Below are 24,107 nucleotides of genomic sequence, written 5' to 3' on the forward strand. Positions count from 1 at the left end.
GTGGATTTTTGTCTACATTCCATATTATTTCTGATTCCAACTCTTCACTGCAAACAGAACAGTGGCAGTTTTGCTATTTGACTTTGCTACACTTGTTCAAACATGAGTCATCCTCAGAAACCTAAAGCTCAAGCGTTACAATTCATCATTTTGGCCCCAAATACAGCTGAGGGTTTCCCAGGAAAAAAATCCATTTCTCAGCCTAAGGTCGTCACTGGGCATTCACTCCTTTCAGTATTTGCCCCATATGTATTTACTACTTAGAGTGACAGAAGAGACTAACACCACCCTGCCCTTCCTGAAATAATCAGAGGTGTTGTGGGTAGTCAGGATCTAACCTGTGGGCTGCAGCGTGGAAGCTGTGCTTGAGGCTCAAACTGATTCAAATACATTCTTTGGACATACCTTTACAATTTGTGTGACCTATATTCTCCCCCCCCCACCCCACCCTACGTGAAAAGGTCTCAGCTGCTACAGAAAGTGGAAGGATCGCTCAGTCACCATACAAACCAATTGTTCCCAAATACACATTGCTCTGGACACCTCTTAAGACCTCTCTGGGACCCCTTGGCCTTGAGTTTAGAAGTCTCTAGGGACCCCTGGGATTACTAACATTTATAAACAATATTTATAGAAATCTTACAGGAAACTGTAACACAAGCCTTCCTGAATCTTTGCATAAACCCTTTTCTGGTGAGACAGTACCAGAGGCTCAAGAAGTAACACTGATGGGTGTACATGCACACTCTCTGGAACACTAGCGATGAGCATGCACACACACACACCAGCTCTACGCACTTACACCAGAGACACTCATACGTAGCTTCAGAATGCTAACACCATCCCCTGCAGCTGTTGAGCTTCCAGAAGCCTGTTTTACACACAAAATCAAGAAGTTACATGGTATGTGGAGTCCCAGTAGCTTGGAGATGTGGTGAGGAAAGCTAGGATGCATCCCAGGAAGAGGGATGGTTTCTCATGGAGTGTGATACAGCATTTCCCCATTAGGCAGCAGCAGATTTTCCCTCTCAGATGGATGATGGTACAGTATTCTCATTAGGGAATAGAATGTGAATATTCTTGGCAAGTGAGGTAGGGAGTTTACTCCTTAGGCAGCAGACCATGTTTCCTATACTACATGTGGGTCATGAGGGCTTGGATTTTCCCCATCAGGCAATGGGACATTGGTTCTCAGAGTTTCACAAGCATGGGGTATTGCATTTCCTAGTTAGGCAGCAGGACATGGTGGTTTATGGGATGTTTTGTGGGCCAGCATTGTGCTCCATATTGTACAGAACATCACACAAAGGACGTCTCATAATTTAAGATGACAAGCTTAGACAAGAATTAAAGCTCAAAAGCACAAGTGGTGGGAACTAAGTGTTCTCAGGAACAATAGCTCTTCAAGGAGCGGTGGTAACATGGGTGGGGGCCTTGTGGAGGAAGTACTCTCCCAACAGGAATATGGAAGGAGAGAGGCATTCAGATACTATGGTGATAAGGGCCATATAAATAGACAGATGGGTGGATCTTCTTGCATCAGGATGGGGAAGAGGAGCACTCTTTGAAAAACCCTTTTCACCATCAGAATGACAATACTGATACCCCTACCAACAAAAAGAGTGAAAATCTAAAAAAACCCATCCACAAACCAAAATCTTCCACCCTCCAATCAGAGTTTTTAGTTAAAAAAAAAAGGGGGGGGGGGAGATGCCAGAGATTCCATAAAGTGCACTAGGACCTTTGCTATCAACAATAATTTTATGTGGAAGGTGCTCAGATACAACAGCGATGGGCAGCTATATAAAACCCTAAGACAGACAGACATAGCATTTCCTCCTCCTCAGTCTGCAGCAGAACTTGGTATGGGAGCAGGGACAAAGCATGGCAGTTGGAATGGTACAACTTTCCCTTCTTACGCAGCAGGATGCAAGATCACCATGTTTCATAAGGAAAAGAAAACATGGCTCAAGGTTTCCTTCTCCAGCAGCATGACATGGGCTCTTGTGGTGGAAATATGGCAATTCCTCTTTATGTGAGTAGGAACCACAAGTGAAGCTGCCTCCAGTGCAGATTTCATGAACCTAATGTGCTATAGCTTACTCATCCTATGAGTAAGGAACACCTGAGAGTCATTTCTTCTCCTATCATACCACTTACATCTCTGCATCTAGGCATATAAGTAACTGGGTGTAGGGGTGTTATTGAGTGCAATAAGTCTTTACTTTGCAGCAGAACCTAACATATAACAATTCACCTGCAACATTCTGAGCCCTGAGAAAACCACTGAATGTGGGGCAGTCTCAGCATTTTCTGCCACATAATGGTGTTGTAGGCACAGCAGCTAGGAAGTATGTTACTGAAGCAGCAAGTGGAAAGCTTTCATTAAGGGAAAGAGGTTATACACACTGCTACCCATCCATACTTAAAACCGTGGCTGGGAACGGATTGTAAACTGTCACATGGGTGTTTAATTAGATTTTGATCTACCTGGTCAAAGCCTTTACATCCCATATGAAGATCAGGCCTAGCCTCCCTCTGGTGCTCACTTTGGAAGCTGACAGCAGGGCACATTGGCCATGCTGAGGTTTTATTCTTGCTAAGAATAAGAGTCATGTTCTGCTGCCTCCTGGCCCAGGAGATAGGGAACAAGATGTGGAGTTCAAGAGACCTGGGTTCTATTTCTGGCTCCACCATGGTCTCACACTGTGACCTCAGCTAAGTCATTAAACCTCCATGTAAAGTGGGGACAGGAATACTGACCCACCTTTGCTGACAGCTTGGAGATTAATGATTGTGTAGTGCTAAATATCAACTTTGTTTTCTATTAACCTAGCACAGGAAGTCAGAAGGAGACCAGGCCCCTGAGGCTAGAGCCCTTAAAAGTAACCAAAATCCCTGCTTTGGAAGGGCAGGGGTTGGTGGCAGCAAGCGAGAGACAACAGGAGCAGCACTAATTGCTGAGTAGTGCTAAGAGCTCAATAAAGAGAAAGAGGCAGAAGATGAATTGCTGACCAATTCACCAGAGGGTCAGTGAGCAAGGGGAGGTAACTTTTGATCCCCAAAAGGTCACAAATCCTTTGCCTAGCATGGATATGGCAATGTTGCCTCACTGCTTCATTCTCCAGTGGGTTGCATGTACCTCTCTGACACAGCATTCCTAATTCTACCTCCCACAGACACATTCAGAGACTAGAAAGTGCATGAGGCCACTGGTGGAAGGAGTTGAGGACGACAGCGTGGTGCTGCTATTCCAGACAATGGAGCTGGTACCACCACTCTATTAATCTTCTCTCTGCACTGGTAGCAAAGTTGCCCTCCATGCCCCACTAGTGCCTACAAACTCACGTTTGCAACTATCCAGCCAGGACACCGGTCTCTAGATACCCACAATCTGGGCTTCCCAAGCTGGATCAATAGAGCAGAAAAAGGGTGAATTTTACTCTCAACAGTGACAGTACCTTAGCTGCTATCCCCCTCTGCACTGTCTACAATACATAATTACAGTGATGCTAGCCTGACCTTCAAGGATAAAAACGAAAGACAGCTGCAGAACGGAGATAGTATTTGATAGATAACAAATACTATCTGAATATGAATATGCAATTCATATTCAAAAGGCTATCATAAAGGAATTTTAAGGCTAAAGAGTGAAGCACTCATAGGTCAGAAAATGACAGTTAAGGCTATGCATTCAGCTCTGCCCCTAATGTGGCTGTGCACAGATTACAATGCGGAATTTAATTGCATGATTACATATCAATTTTCCCAGAGATCCACTGCCCCTTTCAACATACAGAATGGATCGTGCAGAGTGAACGAAGCAGCTCTTTCATGCTTATTTTTTATTATAATTGTTCAGTGTGTGGTTCCTTTCCCCATACACTGCACACCAGCCAACTCCTCCACAAAGACAGGAAAGGAGCCTCTGCCTTATTCACTGGATAAACTTACCTCCTTCAGTTCACACTGTCCAGCTTCTGGAGTGAGCAAGGCAGAGGTCTTGTGGAAAGTGATAGTATGAGGATCATGTAATTAGAGTTTGTATGGAAATTAATATGCAATAAAGAGGACAATGGGAGGTTGGAAGTAGAATATGGGCTGCCTTACCCTTGGTATTCCCAGACTTGAGTCCTGCAGTTTTTTAACACAGCATTTGATATCGAGATTTTTAGGTTAAAAAACAAACAAAAAAACTGATGAAATTTGATCATGCAAAGCTACTTACTATATACAGCATAATTGCCCTGTCCAATATAGAATAGACTTGGACATGGCACCTTCACAGTCAAGTCTCTTTCCAAATGCACCGCCACATGTCATTCTATATAATAAAAAGTTCCTCTTCACTTTCTTATGCAGTTCCAGATCACAAAACGGTAAGAGATTGTATCCTGAATGAGAATTTCCACTTAGACAGATACACATGCAAGTGCAGTAACAGTGGAACATTGGTAGATAATTATTAAGAAAAAAAAAATACAATGCACATGCACAAAGTAAGTTTGTAAATCTTAATGCCTCAGCCAAATCAAAGAGGACTTTCAACAGACCACCTTATCTATTACACAGGGCTAACATCCCTGACAAATTACAAGATTCTTCCACAGCCTACCAAAACATCAGAATTGGTCAGTATGCTTGGTGGTGATTGTTTTTTTTTTTTAAATGGCAAAAATTTTATCCCTTCACTCTTTGTATTTGAAAGAGATGAGCTTTTCATAAAATTTATGCCTAGGCCAAGAACAAACGTGCAAAATTTCAGCCCAAAAGGTGGCAGTCTTGACAAAGTTATAAGCAATTGAAGAAAGCTACAGGGGTGTTCCTATACACTGCCTACAACGTAACAACTAGGTGTTTAGGCTAAGAGCTTTGCCATAGTTTTAGAAGTGAGAAAGTAGGCCACAGAAATGGGGGGAAATCCATACTCCTAAAATACAGAGAGAATGGTTAGGGTTACAGAGAGAATGGTCTTTAATAGGCAGGAAAGCTCCTTTGGCAGCTAATCTCAGTGAAAAATCAAGGCCACCAAATATTCATCTCCAAGACATTAGTCAAGTGATAATAGTGATAATGAGGGGCCCTATTCATCTTCTGGATCCCCCCACCAAGAGACGTTAGGAAAGATCTACTGATGGGTACAGGTTAGGATGTGTTCTCACCCAGAGGAAGGGGGAATCCCTTCAGCTATTCTCAACATATTGGTGTCCAGTATAGCTTGCATTGACTCACCTCAAAAGGTTTTTTGTTTTTTTTTAAATGAGAGTGTTACTGACGTCCAACCCCCTCATTACATACCCCATATCCAAATGTATTTCTGGCTTGAATCTTACATGTTGCTCAGGTTCCAGGAGACTGATGGATTTGGCACATTGTTAAATACATGAAGAGTTGTTCAAGGGCTGGAGTGAGATGCAGCAGAAGGATTGATCAATCCCAATACTGAATTTTTCCCCCCAACTGAAGAATGGAGTCCTGGTATCAGGATAATGAAGTTTTCATACTTTAGTTATTTGTAAACTCTCACGCCCTGTGGATTGGCTCTCCTGGAGCCTTCCGAGTTGGGATAGAAGGGCCTCTAGCTTTGTTCCACCTCACACTTATTCAAGTAAGTCTGCAGACTGCATTGAGCCAGGTTTTCCAGTGTCATCTGTTAGAATGAAAGAATTTGTCAGATTAGTTCTCGGGTAACTAGCATCGGGGTGCTGTGGAGTTCAGCCATTGGCTGTGAATGTAACATCCTCACAGTCCACCCAAAGCACTGCCAGGAGAGGCTCATTGGCCCCTGCATTGCCTAACACACACACACTTTGACATCATCCATACAGGAATTGGATTGGACTATGGAATCCAAAATAAAATTCAAGCAATTCTGGAGACAGGACCACAAACTCCAGGAGTGCCAAGTAGTCAGTTCTCCAGCAGACACTTGTATATACTCCAGCATGCACACACACTCACTCATGTCCTCCTAGCCACTGTGGAGTCTCAGCTCCCTCCCTGCTCTTCCTTTTCCCTGAAAAGCAAAGAAAGCTGTTCATCCTCACTTCCTGAGAGTCCATCTGCAGCATATGCTGGAACCCGGACACAATCCCACTCGTCCTACAAGTCAATCATGAATGAAACTGGAAAGCATGAGCCACATATTGCTTCAGTCCCCTTCCCTACGAGAATGGGCTTGAATTACGAAGGAACTGGTACCAGCCACTTTGCTACAGGCACTTCCTACCAATAATTCCCCTCAGTAGCTTCAGGAGAATGCCCAGGCTGATGTGAGACATTTTCGGGAGCTCTCCACCCCAAATGGAACTTCAGTGGCCCCATCCTGAATATTTGTTCCAGCCTCTGCACAAGGGATGGCTCTAACCCTAATTAACCAGCAGACCAAATTTGGTAGTGAATCCTGGTCACGTGCCACCTGAGGCACATTGCGCTATGTTAAGAATAATAATAATCAGTTCTTCCAGCAGAGTTTCCCTATTAGGGTTAAGCAGAGAGGGGATCCCAAAGCAACAGGCTATGTACAGGTAGATCAACATTCTCTCCAACAGAGAGATTAAGACTAAATAATTCCTGAGGATGTGCATCCTCCACTCCACATGCTGAATCCCTGCCACCCCCTCGACTTGGAATGAGCTCTACAAAGAAGTAGCTGTTATGTACATGTATCTCTGCTCCCTTCCTTTGGTAAGTGTCCCTTCAAAGTGACAGGCAAATCCTGGGACAGATGGGTGAGGGTGTCCTTAGGCTGACTCCCCAGCAGCAATGGAGCCTGCAGCTTTCTTCTTGGGGCGAGCTTTCACACTCTTTAGTGGAGGCTGCAAAAGAAAACAGAGAAACTATCAGTTCATGTAGGGCACAAGTACAGAGCAGAAAGGAGGGGGAGCATAGATCAACAACACAGCAAGGAGGGTTGTCAGAACACAAGGAGTCTATTCAGTCCAATATGCTGACCCCTTAAAACATGGCTGAAGGGACAAATATCTGACTTCTGCTTGATATTTTTTAACTTTTTTTTTGTCAGTGCCACTGTATAGTCATTAAGTTTTCTGTTGTTTCAGTGGGTCTTTCACACAGCAACAGGGAATGAAAAATATTTTAAACCACAGGAAAATTTAATAGGAAAAACCAAGAATCAGAAGGGGACCTTGAGACTAGGAGTGGTTTGGGGGCAGGAAGGGCGGAGAGAGAGACTAGGTTTCAAATTGATCATTAGTCTCTATTCCAACTTTTCTGGTTCTAAATAGTACCCACAATCCTGCTCTTCCAGAAAGAGAGGCATTAATGTCTTGAACTAGTTTGTACACTCTGCTACAATTGCCTATCTTATTCCAGATCCTTAGAGAGGGGAGTGGTTTCAGTGAGTTGTGAAGACTGACACCATTGACAGAGCTGAGAAGTTGCCCAAAGCATGTTTCTGAAAAAGTGTCCAAGAATTCCCAAAACAAAACAACAGAAATTGGACTTGAAAGTTCTGAAGAAAGACCAAGCAGAAGAAACAAGTCTTCCTGAAAAGACCTTACTTTCTATATCCATCATGAAGCAGCAGAAAAGGGCACAATCCCTATTTCCTTGCCCCCGACCCCCTGCACTTTATAGATCACCCATTAATAGGAGAATTGCAATAGAATCTGGCCCTCCTGCTTCACAGCAGTTTATGCTCACTGTTCTAGGCCACAGGGCCTTTTAGGGAAGAGAGTAGAAGGATCAAGCCAGAAAGCCAGAGAAGCTTCTAGGATCAGAAATCCAGGCAGGTTTCAAGCATCTCATCAGATCAGGCATTTTGCCCAGCAGGTAACTAGACCACCAAGTGGGCAGCATACCCAGTCTTAACATTGCATTAACATTTAAACTACAATGTTACTACAAGTGGTGCAATTAAAAATCATCAATCCATCACTAAATGTTTCAAAGTTTAGGAGCTTGAGTTAGACGGAGCAAAAAATGGCCCCTACCTTTACAAAAGGAAGAAAAAGTATTTATCATTTGTAATCCAAATTATCATGGTGGTGGAGACCTGCAGCAAGAACCCATGCTTGGAAAGTTTCAGCTCAAAAAACAAAAGTTTCAGAGTTATGAGCATCTGAAAAGAGGGGGTTAGAATGGAAACTATATTGAGCATAAATGCACCCAATTCTAGTGTGTGGCTAGGCTTAGAGATGTGATTGAAGGATGGAAGGCATAAGAACCATCCACTCCTATCTGAAAAAAGGCCAAAAGGGGAGTAGCAGGATCAATTTATCTATTTAGGGCATTTCTAAGACTTAAGACACAGGCTGGATCTATCAGTAAAAGTTTCCTGACAGCAACTGTCCCAGAAGTCACCTACTACAGGACAGACCCAACAAAGAAAGTAACAGAACGCCACTAGCCGTCACCTTCAGCCCCCAACTAAAACCTCTCCAGCGCATCATCAAGGATCTACAACCTAACCTGAAAGACGATCTCTCACTCTCACAGATCTTGGGAGACAGGCCAGTCCTTGCTTACAGACAGCCCCCCAACCTGAAGCAAATACTCACCAGCAATCACACACCACACAACAAAAACACTAACCCAGGAACCTATCCTTGCAACAAAGCCCGTTGCCAACTCTGTCCACATATCTATTCAGGGGGCACCATCATAGGACCTAATCACATCAGCCACACCATCAGAGGCTCGTTCACCTGCACATCTACCAATGGGATATATGCCATCATGTGCCAGCAATGCCCCTCTGCCATGTACATTGGCCACACCGGACAGTCTCTATGTAAAAGAATGGACACAAATCAGACGTCAAGAATTATAACATTCAAAAACCAGTCGGAGAACACTTCAATCTCCCTGGTCACTTGATTACAGACCTAACAGTCGTAATATTACAACAAAAAACCTTCAAAAACAGACTCCAATGAGAGACTGCTGAATTGGAATTAATTTGCAAACTGGACACCATTAACTTAGGCTTGAACAAAGACTGGGAGTGGATGGGTCATTACACAAAGTAAAAGTGGCGAAGAGTCCTGTGGCACCTTATAGACTAACAGACATATTGGAGCATAAGCTTTCTTGGGTGAATACCCACTTCTTCAGATGCATGTAGTGGAAATTTCCAGAGCATAAAGTAAAACTATTTCCCCATGCTTATTTTCCCTTGCTACTGTTACTCTCAATTCTTGTCAACTGTTGGAAATGGGCCATCCTGATAATCACTACAAAAGGTTTTTTTCTCCTTCTGATAATAGCTCACCTTAATTGATCACTCTCATTATAGTGTGTATGGCAACACCCATTTTTCCAGGTTGTGTGTGTGTGTGTGTAAAATATGTATCTTCCTACTTTATTTTCCACTGCATGCATCCGGTGAAGTGGGTTTTAGCCCACAAAAGCTTATGCTCAAATAAATTTGTTAGTCTCTAAGGTGCCACAAGTACTCTTCGTTCTTTTTGTCCCAGGGAAGTGGGAGTCTCATTGTTTCGCATCCCTGATCATCTTGGCTAAGAGCTCTGCTGGACCTATCCTCCATGAATTTATCTACTTCTTTTTGAACCCATTTATAGTTTTGGCCTTCACAGCATCCCGTGACAATAAGTTCACACAATGCACAGTCAACCTGTGGAAGTAGTACTTATGTTTGTTTTAAACCTGCTGCCTATTAATACAAGAACCAAGAGTCACCCAATGAAATTATGTGAAGGAATAAACAACACTTCCCTATTCACTTTCTCCACACCATTCATGATTTTATAGACTGCTATCATATCCCCCTTAGTCGTCTCTTTTCTAAGATGACCAGTTCCATTCTTCTTAATCTCTCCCATATGGAAGCTGTTCCATACTCCTAATTATTTTTGCCTCTCTTCTCTGTACTTTTTTCCAATTCTACTATATCTTTTTTGAGATGGGGGCGACCACAGTTGCATGCAGCATTCAAGGTGTGGGCATACCATGAATTTATATAGTGGCTTTATGATATTTTCCGTTTTATTCTCTGACCCTCTTTGTTGACTTTTTTTTGACTGCTGCCGCACACTGAGCAGATGTTTGCAGAGAACTATCTATGACGACTCCAAGATCTCTTTCTTGAGTGGAACAGCTAATTTAGACCCCATCGTTTTTTATTTATAGCTGGGATTATGTTTTGCAATAGGCATTACTTTTCACTTACCAACACTGAATTTCATCTGGGATTTTGTTGCCCAGTCACTCAGTTTAGCGAGGTCCCTTTGTAACTCTTCACAGTCAGCTTTGGATTTTGATATCTTGAGTAATTTTGTATCATCTGCAAACTTTGCCACCTAACTCTGTTTACCCCCTCATTTATTAATATGTTGTACAGATCCTTAGGGGACCCTGCTATCTACCTCCCTTCACTATGAGAGCTGACCTTTTATTCCTACTTTATTTCCTATCTTTTAACCCTATCTTTTCCCTTTACAAAAGACAAGTTGACTCTTCCTCAACCTATCATGATCTATGCATCTGATAATTCTGTCCTTTACTATAATTTCACCTATGCAAACCAGCTCCAATCAGCCCAAGAAGTCATTTATATACCAGCTCACCTCAGCTTTTGTCACTTTCTTAGGAGCTTTGAGGCTCTGGGTGCGTTTCGGTGTTTTGTCTCCTGCATCCTCATCTGAAGGTTCTGTTCTAGAATCAGACTGGGCCCCATTTGACCTTTGAGACACACTGGCCTCTTCTCCTGAAGAGTAACAGGAAGCAGCTAAGGACGAGAAGAAAACAAAAACATCTTTTATATGTTTCAGTACCGAGTCCATCCAAAAGGGGCTCCCAATCAGGGCTGTCAGGAAGAGACAGAGGTGTCAGCAGCTCTTACTCAGGGCCTGGGGGGATACACCCAAGAGTGTGCAAACATGCCCATAATCTGGGAAGGATGGGGAAAATGTAGAATACTCATGCCCTCTAACCAGGATGGATTGATTTGCATCAAACAATTTAAATCACTGACTTTCATCATGATTTAAATCAGCAAGCAGGAAATCTTGATTTAAATAAACAATTTTACTCATTTTGCATTTTTACCTTTTAGTTATTTTCCTAAAGAGGGGTTGATTCTCATTGACTGAGAACCATTAAAACACAACTGCAGACTAAAACTGGTACTTCTGCTAACAGGAGGATATTCTATAGCTATACAAATTTACTTTAAGCTGCTACAGTTTAAAACATTTTTCAGACTCTTAATTTTTACATTCTTCTATGTTAGAAAATAGTGAATGATGCACTTATTTACTAGAGGATTGATTTTTACTTGCTGTTTTTGTGCATTTTTAATAGAACTTGACACAAATCATGTTTAAGAAAGCTACCTTAAATGTGCTGGATACACAAGAAAAAAGTTTATCATATGTTTTGCATTTGAAACTGATTAAGCAAAGAAGGAAGGTATTATCTGTAATTTGTGAACTGATCTATCATTTCTGTTCACCATGTCCTTCAAGATTTTAGAATTAGTAGAGCTCATACTCTAACCCCCAGTTTCTACTCTTAGATTGGAAAAGGAAAACAAGCTTTCCTGCTTTTGCACTTTCCCATTTTTTTTTTTTAACCTTGAAGGAACTAGACATTGAACTGCACTCATTGAATAAACCGAAATGAAGAGAATTCTCTTTGTACCTCCAGAAGAGGCTACTACTGAAAAAGCCAGTTTAGTACTTTAAAAAACACTGTGGTTCCACGTGAATAGCCGGCAACTTCCACCAGTTCAGTGATGTGGCATTCTTTAAAACTTTGGTAGTGGACACGTATTGTATGAACATTTTTTCAGGAGTTTAAATGACTAATGTCTATATTTACTATAATCTATTAATGTAGGCTGTCATATTTTCAAATTTAATTTTAAATAGATTTATTTTAAAAATAAAAAAATCCAGGGATGACAGCAGATTCATCTGGAAGGGAACTCACTCCAAAAATCTCTTTCCCCCAAATAACAGGCAACTCATACTCCTGTGTTACATGCAGCATTCAAAACATAAAATCTAAAGCTTTGGCAGCACTTACCATTATCTTGAAGCCTCGATACACTACCCTTACCCCTGTTGTTCAGGGCCTCATAGAATGGCCTAACAAGAGTACTATGTACCTGAATCCTCAATGGTTTCAAGACGACTAGTGGAGGTGCGCAGCTGTGGTTTGGGGCTCTGTAGATGCACAGTATCTTCATCCCGGATCAGAGTCAAGTCCTGCATGCTGAAACTCCTCAGCTTCTCAGACAGAACTCCCTGACCCTAACAGGACACAACAGTTAGTGCCATGGATACCCCATACATGGCTTCTGTCATCTCAGATTCTTCACAGAGACAAAATGGAAGGACCGGGAAAATGTCCCCTTCCCCACAAAGAGACTCAAGAGGAAGAGACATGCATGCTCCAGAAGCCAACAGGAAAGAAGATTGCTCCGGGGCAATCTCCCCCTCATTCCCTCCCCAAGCTGAAGTGCTGTGTGAAGAATAATGCAAACTGGAGGAAGGCAGGAGGACAGTGAGGTCAGCAGCACCCACCAGCTTCCCTCCAATCCAACAGGGAATCAGCTGGAGGGACACAGCAACAGGAACTTAAACAGTTTTAAAACAGAATTTGATAAGTTTATGAATGGAATTATATGACATGGTTGCCTTTGATAGCAGGACAATGCACTTGATGACCAAGGAGGTCTCTTTCAATCCTATGTTCCTATGGAAGTTATCCTGCTAGGGGCAAACTGGCATCTCAGAGGCTAAAGAAGTGGATGTAGCACACAGTTGTGTTACCTTTGCAGCTGCAGTAACTGCTGCATTGGCAGCCAAGTTTAAACCTTTCTTGCCAACTCGCATCATGGTTTCATAGCTCTTGTCACGGGCCTGAGTAATATACTCATCAATCTCCTAGGAAAGAAGTGGGGAAACCCAACATTTAGATTCCTGGTTGCAAGCATGGACAGAGTTCCTCCCCATTAAAAACCAAAAGCTCATCAGGCACCTTTCTCCAAGACCAATAGCACCAGCTACTGGGCATTACTTCTGTCACTCACAGCAGGCTTGCACCCAGTGGAGGGTTGCATTTGTAACTTGTCAAAAAGCAGTGAACTATATCTAATTTACATAAAATGGAGCAGAGCAGTGCCCACCAATAATATGAAGTTGCAGCCTGCACAGGCTACAGGTTCTAGAATGCATGGCTTCCATCTTGATTCAAACAGTCTAGCTGCTGGAGCAGTCCATGTGGGAACCCATCACATCTGCAAGCCACACATCTATACTAAAAATTACAGCTACTACAGGTCACATTGCAATACTCCACAGGGTGCACTTTGGCCATCTTGCTTTAGAGAAGTAGGCAGCACAAATAGACTTGATGCCTCAGGATCTTTATCATGGTCTAAACGGGTCAAAAGTCACCCAACTTCCAGGGCAGGTCAATAGCCATGGCAATAGAAAAGTACCTTCTCTTTATTGGAGAGCGTTGGGTGCACAAACTTCCTGTAGAGGACGCTGGAGCCCTTGGTGTAAGGAGAGAGCAGCCAAATCACAAATGCGATTTTCAACTCAAAATAAAACGGAAACCTGAGAGAGATGGAGAAGCTGGAATTAAGAGCAGGTCAGAGACAGATACAGATAGTCCAAAGTGGAAAACAGATAGGATTAGTAAAGAGAAGATTCGGAAATGGAACAGAATCAACATGACAAGGCCAGCAATGGAACAGAGCCCTTCCTGAATCTCTGGGACACACCTCTTGGAGGCCTCTCTGGGTATGTCTTCATAGACTTGGGTTTGTAGCTGTGTAGACAGCATTTGTAGTTGTGGCTCAGGCTGGAGCTCAGGCTCTGAAGCCCACCAGGCATTTATGGCTAAGTCGAAGCTTCCAACCACAAAGGCTACAAAAAAAGTCCTTTCGGGGAGAGGACCCTTCCTCCTGTACCTCACAGCAGCTGATCCTAGAAGAGTGTCTGAGAGCTTTCCCTCCTTTCCCCATATGGAATGAACAGCCAGGATACTCACCAGGAAAGAACAATATCTGTGAGTGTTTCTGCTGTGGTGAAGAAGGCAAACACAATCCAATACATCATCCATTTCACCTGTAAAAGGACAGCTATTCCATTAGAAACCAAAAAACACGAACACTAGGATGCAACCCAAAAACTGGGATTCTTTCCTTGTCAAATGACTGGTCACCTTAAGATGTTAATTTTATCCTAAGGATGAGGGTACGTATCAGTAATTTAGGACAGAACACATTAAATGGATGTCATAATTATGCATAAAACATGAAATAATGAACACAGGAAATTGTCAGCTAAGGTTAACCTTAAAAAAAAATATCCAAACAAATTAAGATATGCAAATACATAGCTAGGAACACCCAAACAACCTTAACTCTATTTTGTAGTAACACCATGAAATAACCAAAGGATTACAGCATTTTAAATTTTGTAGTCCCAAACTAGAATAAGACTCGTTGACTGAACATTAGATTTTTCTTTTTGCCACAAATCACAACATGTTTGGATTTCCTTCTAATTTTAACTTTGAGCCTGAATTTCCTGGATTTGTCATGCTTGGAGATATGTACAGTACTACAGGCATGTTGCTACTCTTACTCTAAATTACCGATATGTACTCTAAACCTTAATTCCATCTTTGATGTAGTTTGTTTGGGAATTTTCATTTTAATTAAAAGTTTTATAAATGAACATTGAACAAGAAACCCATAGAAACTATTACCATGTGATATTTCTGGTGATTTTTTTTTTATTATTTTAAGTTTTAGGGACATATTTCTTTGTGGATCCTGACTGCTTTTTGACACTCTGGAGCTAACAAATTTTCCCCTCCCTGCTGAATTTGGTGCACTGGGTAATTTTTGAAAAGACATATTTAGGATTAATTATCACTTTTTGGTGTTATTCATAACTGAAAGAATATCTGTTAGAGACTGAAGAATAAAGTTTTCTCCTTCAGAGAAATTCCCGAAGTGTTCCCATCTTTAAAAAAGGGAAGGAGGAGGATCCTGGGAACTACAGGCCAGTCAGCCTCACCTCAGTCCCTGGAAAAATCATGGAGCAGGTCCTCAAGGAATCAATTCTGAAGCACTTAGAGGAGAGGAAAGTGATCAGCAACAGTCAGCATGGATTCACCAAGGGCAAGTCATGCCTGACTAACCTAATTGCCTTCTATGATGAGATAACTGACTCTGTCGATGAGGGGAAAGCAGTGGACGTGTTATTTCTTGACTTTAGCAAAGCTTTTGACACGGTCTCCCACAGTATTCTTGCCAGCACGTTAAAGAAGTATGGGCTGAATAAATGAACTATAAGGTGGATAGAAAGCGGGCTAGATCGCCATGCTCAAAGGGTAGTGATCAATGGTTCCATGTACAGTTGGAAGCCGGCATCAAGGGGAGTGCCCCAATGGTTGGCCCTGAGGCTGCTTTTCTTCAATATCGATCTGGAGGAAGGCGTGGACTGCACCCGCAGCAAATTTGAAGATGACAAACTGGGAGGAGTGGTAGATACGCTGGAAGGTAGGGATAGGCTACAGAGGGACCAAGACAAATTAGAGGATTGGGCCAAAAGAAATCAGATGAGGTTCAACAAGGACAAGTGCAGAGTTCTGCACTTAAGACGGAAGAATCCCATGCACCGCTACAGACTAGGGACCGAATGGCTAGACAGCAGTTCTACAGAAGAGGACCTAGGGGTTACAGTGGACGAGAAGCTGGATATGAGTTAACAGTGTGCCCTTGTTGCCAAGAAGGCTAATGGCATTTTGGGCTGTATAAGTAGGGGCACTGCCAGCAGATCGAGGGACGTGATCGTTCTCCTCTATTCGACATTGATGAGGACTGTTTCCAGTTTTGGGCTCCACACTACAAGAAGGATGTGGAAAAATTGGAAAGAGTCCAGCGGAGGGCAATAAAAATGATTAGGGGACTGGAACACATGACTTATGAGAAGAGGCTGAGGGAACTGTGATTGTTTAATCTGCGGAAGAGAAGAATGAGGGGGGATTTGATAGCTGCTTTCAACTACTTGAAAGGGGATTCCAAAGAGGATGGATCTTGACTGTTCTCAGTGGTACCAGATGACAGAACCAGGAGCAATGGTCTCAAGTTGTAGTGGGGGATGTTTAGGATGGATGTTAGGAAAAACTTTTTCACAAGGAGGGTGGTGAAGCACTGGAATGGGTTACCTAGGGAGGTGGTGGAATCTCCTTTCTTGGAGGTTTTCAAGATCAGGCTTGACAAAGACTTGGCTGGGATGATTTAGTTGGGGATTGGTCCTGCTTTGAGCAGGGGGTTGGACTAGATGACCTCCTGAGGTCCCTTCCAATCCTGATATTCTATGACCCCACACCCTCAGCCAGAGTCCTCACCCCCTCAGGAACCCTAACCCCTTGCCCCAGCTTGTTGAAAATGAGCAAGTCAGCAAGGGTGGAGGAGAATGAGCAATGGAGGGAGGGAGGATGGAGTGGGTGGGACCTCAGAGAAGTGGTGGGGCAGGGGCAGGGGCGTTCGGTTTTCTGCATTAGAAAGTTAGCAACCCTAGGCATTGGCCATTATCGGAAGATAGGATACTGGGCTAGATGGACCTTTGGTCTGACCCAGTATGGCCATTCTTACGTATTCCTACTCTTATTTTCTGATAGATCTTCATAATTAGTTCCTCAATAGCCCCTTGCAAGAGGCTTTATCAAAGCCATTCTGAAAGCTCAAATTAAGTTATACAGTGGACCCTTGCTAGAGTGCGCATCGCTAGAGCGCGGATTCGCATATAGCGTGGTCGCGGCGATGGATTCCAAATTTAAACATTTAAATTAGGATCCATGGTAACGCGGTCCCCACATTAACGCGGTACCACGCATGGATCCCGAACCCCACATTCTAGCGAGGGTCCGGTGTAGTGACAGATTCTCCTTTACCCACTATTCTGTTGACTAAAATTTCTACATCAAAGACACAGTTTTCCTTTAAAGAAACTGGGCTGCTTCATCCCAATCATTACCCCACCAAAAGACAGAAACTGTTGGGCTGCACCAGAATAGATGACTGCACACAACTAGAGGCTGCACTGATGTTAACAGAGTCAACCATCTGTTAACTGCTTGGACTGTTCAGTGCTGCAGAGGCAGAAGGCAATTGCTTGGTGGGAGAAAAAGCCAGGAGGGAAGCTAGGGATCATTGTCTGCAAAAACCAGGGAAAAGGGACAAGCTGAGTTTGCTACAAATTAAAAGAAAAAGCATTGGGCAAGTGGGTGACAGTGGGACAAGTAAGGTAAATCGGCCATGTAAGACAGGAATACAAAAAAAAAAAAAAAAAGTGAGATGAGCACAGGTAAAAATTCTTCTCTTTTCTCTTTCTTTTGCCAATGTCGTCTACTTTTTAGACTGAGCTTTTCAAACCAAGGACTAGTTTTGCATTTTGTTTTAAATAATTGGCAGACTGCTAATTGAAAAGAATAAATATAATTGTGTTCTTTAGAGCACCACTCTTTTAGGAATTTTAAAAATTATAAGCCAAAACCCTATACTATAAACATTAAAGTTGCACAGTCAAACATTTGAAAGTTAGAAAATGCCAGCTATTCAGATTCATAGGGCAACAACAGCACTTCCTAACTTTCAAGTGCTTGACTTTCCAATAACACATTCTTTTAACATACTTTTATAGAATAACAGGTCTCACGCTGGCAATATTAGGATATCCTTGGAATTTCTAAATATTAGAAATGACAATTTCTTAACTTGAAATGTTGCATCCAACATGGGGGAATTCTATATGAAACCTCATCTTGATAGACAAAGAAGAACTGATCAGAGAACTAAAAATTAGTGGTAGCTTAGGTACAAGTGCTCAGGACTTGACCACATTTGTTATGTGCCAACAGACTAAAGTCCAAACCAGTAATACTTAATGCTGTAAAAAGGCACAGTTTCACAAAGCTGAAAATAATTATGAGCCAAATCAGTTGGGTAATAAAGATGGCCACATAACAGTGTTTGGCCCACTGGGTCATCTTCAGTCCATGCATTATGCTTTTCCGGGTTGATGGGTAAACATCCTCCCCATAAAAAGAAAAAAAGCGGGGAAATGTAGTCAGAAGAGAACCTGAAACATAAGCCCTTGAATCAGAGGCCTTGTATAAGGCAGGACTTGCTCACAAAATCTGGCAAGAACAGGATTGATATTGCAGAAATACACATTCCTAAAAAGTGCTAAGCACAGAGTACTCATGCATCCCAATATCAAGTGGTACCAGAACATCCCAATATCATGGATGGTACAAAAACATTCCCCAAGAATAACAGGAACACACTGACCTCTCCTAAAAAATGAGGTCAGGATAACAGTATGTAATAAAAATGTTTTAATCAAACCAAAATGTACAAGGTAATGGGTAATAACTAGCCACGTCAGGGGCAAGTAACTAACTATGTCAGATTTCAGAGGAACAGCCGTGTTAGTCTGTATTCGCAAAAAGAAAAGGAGTACTTGTGGCACCTTAGCGACTAACCAATTTATTTGAGCATGAGCTTTCGTGAGCTCACGAAAGCTCATGCTCAAATAAATTGGTTAGTCTCTAAGGTGCCACAAGTACTCCTTAACTATGTCAGAGGCAGTAATAACTTGTTTGTATCAAGGTATAAAAATGTATCTCAAAGGAAGTATCTTTGTCCAGCCAAGGGGGGAATGAAAAGTCCCACCATTCACTAAACTGCATCCACTGTCATGGGCATACATGTCTTAGTATCCTCGTAAAGTCTGCCAGGTGCTACTACCATGCTTTGTCGACAATAAACCTGGCCTAGTGCCTTCGCACCTTAATGGATCTTGTGGTCACTGGGCGGTTCGCTCAAGGTCTGCTGTGCCAGCTGTCTGCGCAAAGCTAGGACGGCACTCAGGCAAAAACACACATACGCAGCCAAACATCTAACCACAAGTACAAAGTACTATACTTTGGAAGGGAAAAAAATCAAATGCACAAATGTAAAATGTTTTTTAATTTATTTAATGTGTGCCATTTAATTCTACATTGCTCCACCACAACCCATTTCTCCCTCAAACTGACACCACTGATGTGGGCTGGATTCAATAGACAAAGCTCCATATAACTTTAGAAGGCTGAAGAAAAATGAGGAGACATTGCAGAACTAGGTCCTGTAGCACTCATTGTTGATACCATTCCTGGCTCTGCAGTTCTGCAAGTAGGAAAACCACAAGTCACACCACAGACATCAACTCCACCACACCAGTGTCCTACTCACCAATGTTGTTGCTCCTCTTAGAGCAGCAGTGAAGCAGGCAAAGAAGAGTAAAGGGGGACTGGATTCCACCCAAATATCACCTCTCCCACTGAGGTGGTGTTCTGAAATGCTCAGAGGAGCACCATGCCTCCAATCAGGACACTCATTGCTTGCTGCTGGAAAGTCCACATCACAAACCACTGAGACACCATGGGCAGAAGCCACCAGGGTGGAGAGACTAAAGAGAAATAAACCCTAAAAGGAAACTGGAGAAAATCCAGCCTGACAGAAGCCTCTTACCATTCAAGAGAAGAAACAGGGCAGAATAAATCATCCGACCTACAAAAGGAGAACTAAAGAAGACTGAGAAGACTAAAGAGTAACAAAAGGAGGCAGAAGAAAAGGGCTAGAGAGCCACAGTTCAATGAAGAGGGGAGGGAAAAACATCTCATCTATTTGGACTTTGAAATGCTTTCAGATTATACCATATTTTCACTCTTTCACCATCTCTCCTGCCAAACTAGATTTAGGATTTGAAAACTCCAGACAAATCAGCTTCTTTCCATGACATCATATCCTTTTGTTCCAAATCTGTCAATAAGCCAGGGTTACATATTAGCCTACAATTTGGACAAATTTGAGCACCTGGATATTTTTAATAGAATTATCTGGACAACTAAATTGTCAACTCTGGAGCTGCTCACCCTTCTTAAAACGATATTGTTCCAAGATGTCTGTCTGCAGAGAATCAGCGTGACATCCATGTATGGGGGCACATTTCCTTCAGGACCAGAAATGTAAGGGGTTTTAAATGGGAACTTAAATGGTGCCGCCAGAGAAGTATTGTTTTGATACAGCACTACTTGCCAGCTCAGTCTGGTCCCTGCTGCCAGGGCTTTGCTGTTTGACCTCATTAGAATAGACTAATATCCTCCACCCTTTCCTCCACCCTTTCCTCCCAGTAAGCATAAGAATGGCCCTACTGGATCAGACCAAGAGTCCATCTAGCCAAGTATCCTGTCTTCTGGCAGTAGCCAGTGCCCCAGAGGGAATGAACAGAACAGGTAATCATCAAGTGATCCAGCCCCTGTAGCTCATTCCCAGCTTCTGGCAAACGGAGACTAGGGACACCATCCCTGCCCATCCTGGCTAATAACCACTAATGGACCTATCCTCCAGGAACTTATCTAGTTCTTTTTTGAACCCTGTTTGAGCTACATGTTCAAGTGCTCAGCACCCATGACTTCAGCCTGATTTTCAGGAGAGTTCTGCTTCCTTATGGGTACCTAAACATAGACCAGATTTTCAAGCTTGCTCAGTAGCCAACTGCTCCCCTGTAACACTTGTAGCCAAAATGCCTAAAGAGCTCAATACCCAATATGCTGAGCTCTTCTGAAAACCTATCCCTTTGTTCTGATGCTTAAATGGGAGCTGAGCTCCTTTGAAAATCTGGCCCCAATTGTGTGAGCAGAATTCTGTTGGAAATGTCTGGTAAAGCATTATGGCCAGTAACAGCTAACCTTCACAGGCTTGTGAGGCTGGCATTCTCATTTTACAGATGGGCAAATGGAGATGCAGAGCAGCAAAGTCAGAGGAAGTCAGTGTCTGAACTTAGCAAGGCAGAGTCTGAATATACTCCATCCACACCTAGCCTTGTGGGGCTAGCCTCTAGCTCACCACACACACCCAACATGACAGGAGATATGCCTTGTCCCATACAGAGAAGGAAAGAGGCTGGTCTCAGGAGGGGGAGGATCTTGGGTGGTGTGGTATGAAACAGGATGAGAGTCAGGTGGGGGTGGGGGGGAGGTTGCCAGTGGGAACGCAACATGGCGACTCACACTTACATATTCTTTTACGTTTTTCGTCTTCACAGCCTTGTAAGAGGAATATGCAGGGTATAAAGTGCCAAATATTAGCCTGGAATAAAACAGAGCCCATGAGAACTATTCAGCATTCTTATTCGCTTGATGCTCCTCCCCTCGCGGATCTCAACACCTCATCCTAATTTGGTTCCCTTCCGCTTAGCCCATCCTTTGATCTGAGGAATAAGATTCAGTTATTAGAGTGCTCACAGCCTGCCTGAAGCCGCCTCAGTCTTTCACCCAGGGCAGTTCCACTGGCACCAAACCCTCCTTTTATATCTAAAAGCCTCAGCTCCATGAATTTTCTACCACTGTCTCTCTCTCTCCAGGCCTCTGGCAGCTGGGGATAGTGGGGATTACACCACTATGAAATGCACGTTACAAAGTGATTCACCTCAAGTCTATTCATAAATGTACATTAGTAAAGAATTTTGCAGCATTTCATGCAATGGGCACAGTGCCCAAGTGCTAAGCTGCCACTGCTGACAACCAAGCAGCCGGTTTAATGGGCTAGCTTTGACCTATAAAGCTCACAGCGCTCATCTATTTTCAGGATGACTCTCGTGGGTGGGCTGAGTTCTCTCTCTCGCTCCTACGAGAAGGGGGTGCTGACAGGGACCCCGGCTAAAATTCACCCCCCCCCCCGTTCCCGAAAAGCCTCCAGAGCCCCCTGCCAGACGCAGCTGGCGCCGGCAAGGGGGCTCCGGGCGGCAGAGCGGCTGGGGCGGTGTCGCCGTGCGCGTGGCGAGGGCTTGGAGCTCTCGAGAAAGAGGCGCTCGCACCAAGCCCACGGAGCCTCCCCACCCCACACAGCCCGGCCTCGCAGCGCCCCGCACGCCCGCCGCAGAGGCTGCGGCCGGCTCCGCAACTCTGACAGGTCCCCAGAGCCGCTGGCTCCGAGGGACCCCGGCCCTGGTGTGCGACCCGCGGCTCCGCAGGCTGCAGGGGGCCGGGAGGCTGCAGGGCCACCCCCGCACTCACACCACGAGCCGGGAGATGATCCACGAAACCATGGCGGAGCCGGGCCGGCTCGGGGTCGAAAAGCAGCGGGTCCGCAGCAGCCGGCTCCGATCGGCCGCGGAGGCTCAGATGTTCCTTAAAGGGCAGGTTCCTGCAGCAAGTATGGCCCCACCCCAGGCTCTTAAAGGGTAGGCCTCGCCGCGTCGGCGGGAAACTGGGACCAGAGCAGCCCAAGAGCAACGTCTCCTCGGTGCGAACCCTGCGCGGCGCGGCGTGTCCCATCTACCCGCCAACCACGCAGCGCCCCCCCGCCCCCGTCACCCTCCTCCGCGCCCCCACACAGCGCCCCCCGTCACCCTCCTCCGCGCCCCCACACAGAGCCGCCCCACGTCACCCTCCTCCGCGCCCCCACACAGCGCCCCCCGTCACCCTCCTCCGCGCCCCCACACAGAGCCGCCCCACGTCACCCTCCTCCGCGCCCCCACACAGAGCCGCCCCACGTCACCCTCCTCCGCGCCCCCACACAGCGCCGCCCCACGTCACCCTCCTCCGCGCCCCCACACAGAGCCGCCTCACGTCACCCTCCTCCGCGCCCCCCGTCACCCTCCTCCGCGCCCCCACACAGAGCCCCCCGTCACCCTCCTCCGCGCCCCCACACAGAGCCGCCCCCCGTCACCCTCCTCCGCGCCCCCACACAGAGCCGCCCCACGTCACCCTCCTCCGCGCCCCCACACAGCGCCGCCCCACGTCACCCTCCTCCGCGCCCCCACACAGAGCCGCCCCCCGTCACCCTCCTCCGCGCCCCCCGTCACCCTCCTCCGCGCCCCCACACAGAGCCCCCCGTCACCCTCCTCCGCGCCCCCACACAGAGCCGCCCCCCGTCACCCTCCTCCGCGCCCCCACACAGAGCCGCCCCACGTCACCCTCCTCCGCGCCCCCACACAGCGCCCCCCGTCACCCTCCTCCGCGCCCCCACACAGAGCCGCCCCACGTCACCCTCCTCCGCGCCCCCACACAGCGCCCCCCGTCACCCTCCTCCGCGCCCCCACACAGAGCCGCCCCCCGTCACCCTCCTCCGCGCCCCCACACAGAGCCGCCCCACGTCACCCTCCTCCGCGCCCCCACACAGCGCCGCCCCACGTCACCCTCCTCCGCGCCCCCACACAGAGCCGCCTCACGTCACCCTCCTCCGCGCCCCCCGTCACCCTCCTCCGCGCCCCCACACAGAGCCCCCCGTCACCCTCCTCCGCGCCCCCACACAGAGCCGCCCCCCGTCACCCTCCTCCGCGCCCCCACACAGAGCCGCCCCACGTCACCCTCCTCCGCGCCCCCACACAGCGCCGCCCCACGTCACCCTCCTCCGCGCCCCCACACAGAGCCGCCTCACGTCACCCTCCTCCGCGCCCCCACACAGAGCCGCCTCACGTCACCCTCCTCCGCGCCCCCACACAGAGCCGCCCCCCGTCACCCTCCTCCGCGCCCCCACACAGCGCCCCCCGTCACCCTCCTCCGCGCCCCCACACAGAGCCGCCCCACGTCACCCTCCTCCACGCCCCCCCACAGCGCCCCCCGTCACCCTCCTCCGCGCCCCCACACAGAGCCGCCCCACGTCACCCTCCTCCACGCCCCCCCACAGCGCCCCCCGTCACCCTCCTCCGCGCCCCCACACAGAGCCGCCCCACGTCACCCTCCTCCGCGCCCCCACACAGCGCCCCCCGTCACCCTCCTCCGCGCCCCCACACAGAGCCGCCCCACGTCACCCTCCTCCGCGCCCCCACACAGCGCCCCCCGTCACCCTCCTCCGCGCCCCCACACAGAGCCGCCCCCCGTCACCCTCCTCCGCGCCCCCACACAGAGCCGCCCCACGTCACCCTCCTCCGCGCCCCCACACAGCGCCGCCCCACGTCACCCTCCTCCGCGCCCCCACACAGAGCCGCCTCACGTCACCCTCCTCCGCGCCCCCCGTCACCCTCCTCCGCGCCCCCACACAGAGCCCCCCGTCACCCTCCTCCGCGCCCCCACACAGAGCCGCCCCCCGTCACCCTCCTCCG

At 46.2% G+C, this 24,107-nt stretch overlaps 1 protein-coding gene across 2 annotated transcripts; it reads right to left on the bottom strand.

Moving 5' to 3' along the window:
* Position 1: 1 nt before the first annotated feature.
* REEP2 (receptor accessory protein 2) lies at positions 2-22,293 on the bottom strand. Of its 2 annotated transcripts, XR_007358006.2 has the most exons (9): positions 22,078-22,293; positions 21,079-21,151; positions 13,990-14,066; positions 13,433-13,553; positions 12,762-12,875; positions 12,095-12,239; positions 10,551-10,711; positions 6,664-6,818; positions 2-5,650 (listed from the first exon to the last, which is right to left on the bottom strand). XR_007358006.2 is itself a non-coding variant. In XM_048860775.2 (8 exons), the coding sequence occupies exons 1-8, from the start codon at positions 22,107-22,109 to the stop codon at positions 6,744-6,746; spliced, it is 798 nt and encodes a 265-aa protein (XP_048716732.1). In that variant the 5' UTR covers positions 22,110-22,293; the 3' UTR covers positions 2-6,743. The 2 variants fall into 2 exon arrangements, 1 of the variants encoding a protein (XP_048716732.1); XM_048860775.2 differs by having other exon boundaries at positions 2-6,818.
* Between the last annotated feature and the right edge of the window lie 1,814 nt (positions 22,294-24,107).

Source organism: Caretta caretta, chromosome 8 (assembly GCF_965140235.1).
Source record: "Caretta caretta isolate rCarCar2 chromosome 8, rCarCar1.hap1, whole genome shotgun sequence".
NCBI classification, from domain to species: domain Eukaryota; kingdom Metazoa; phylum Chordata; order Testudines; family Cheloniidae; genus Caretta; species Caretta caretta.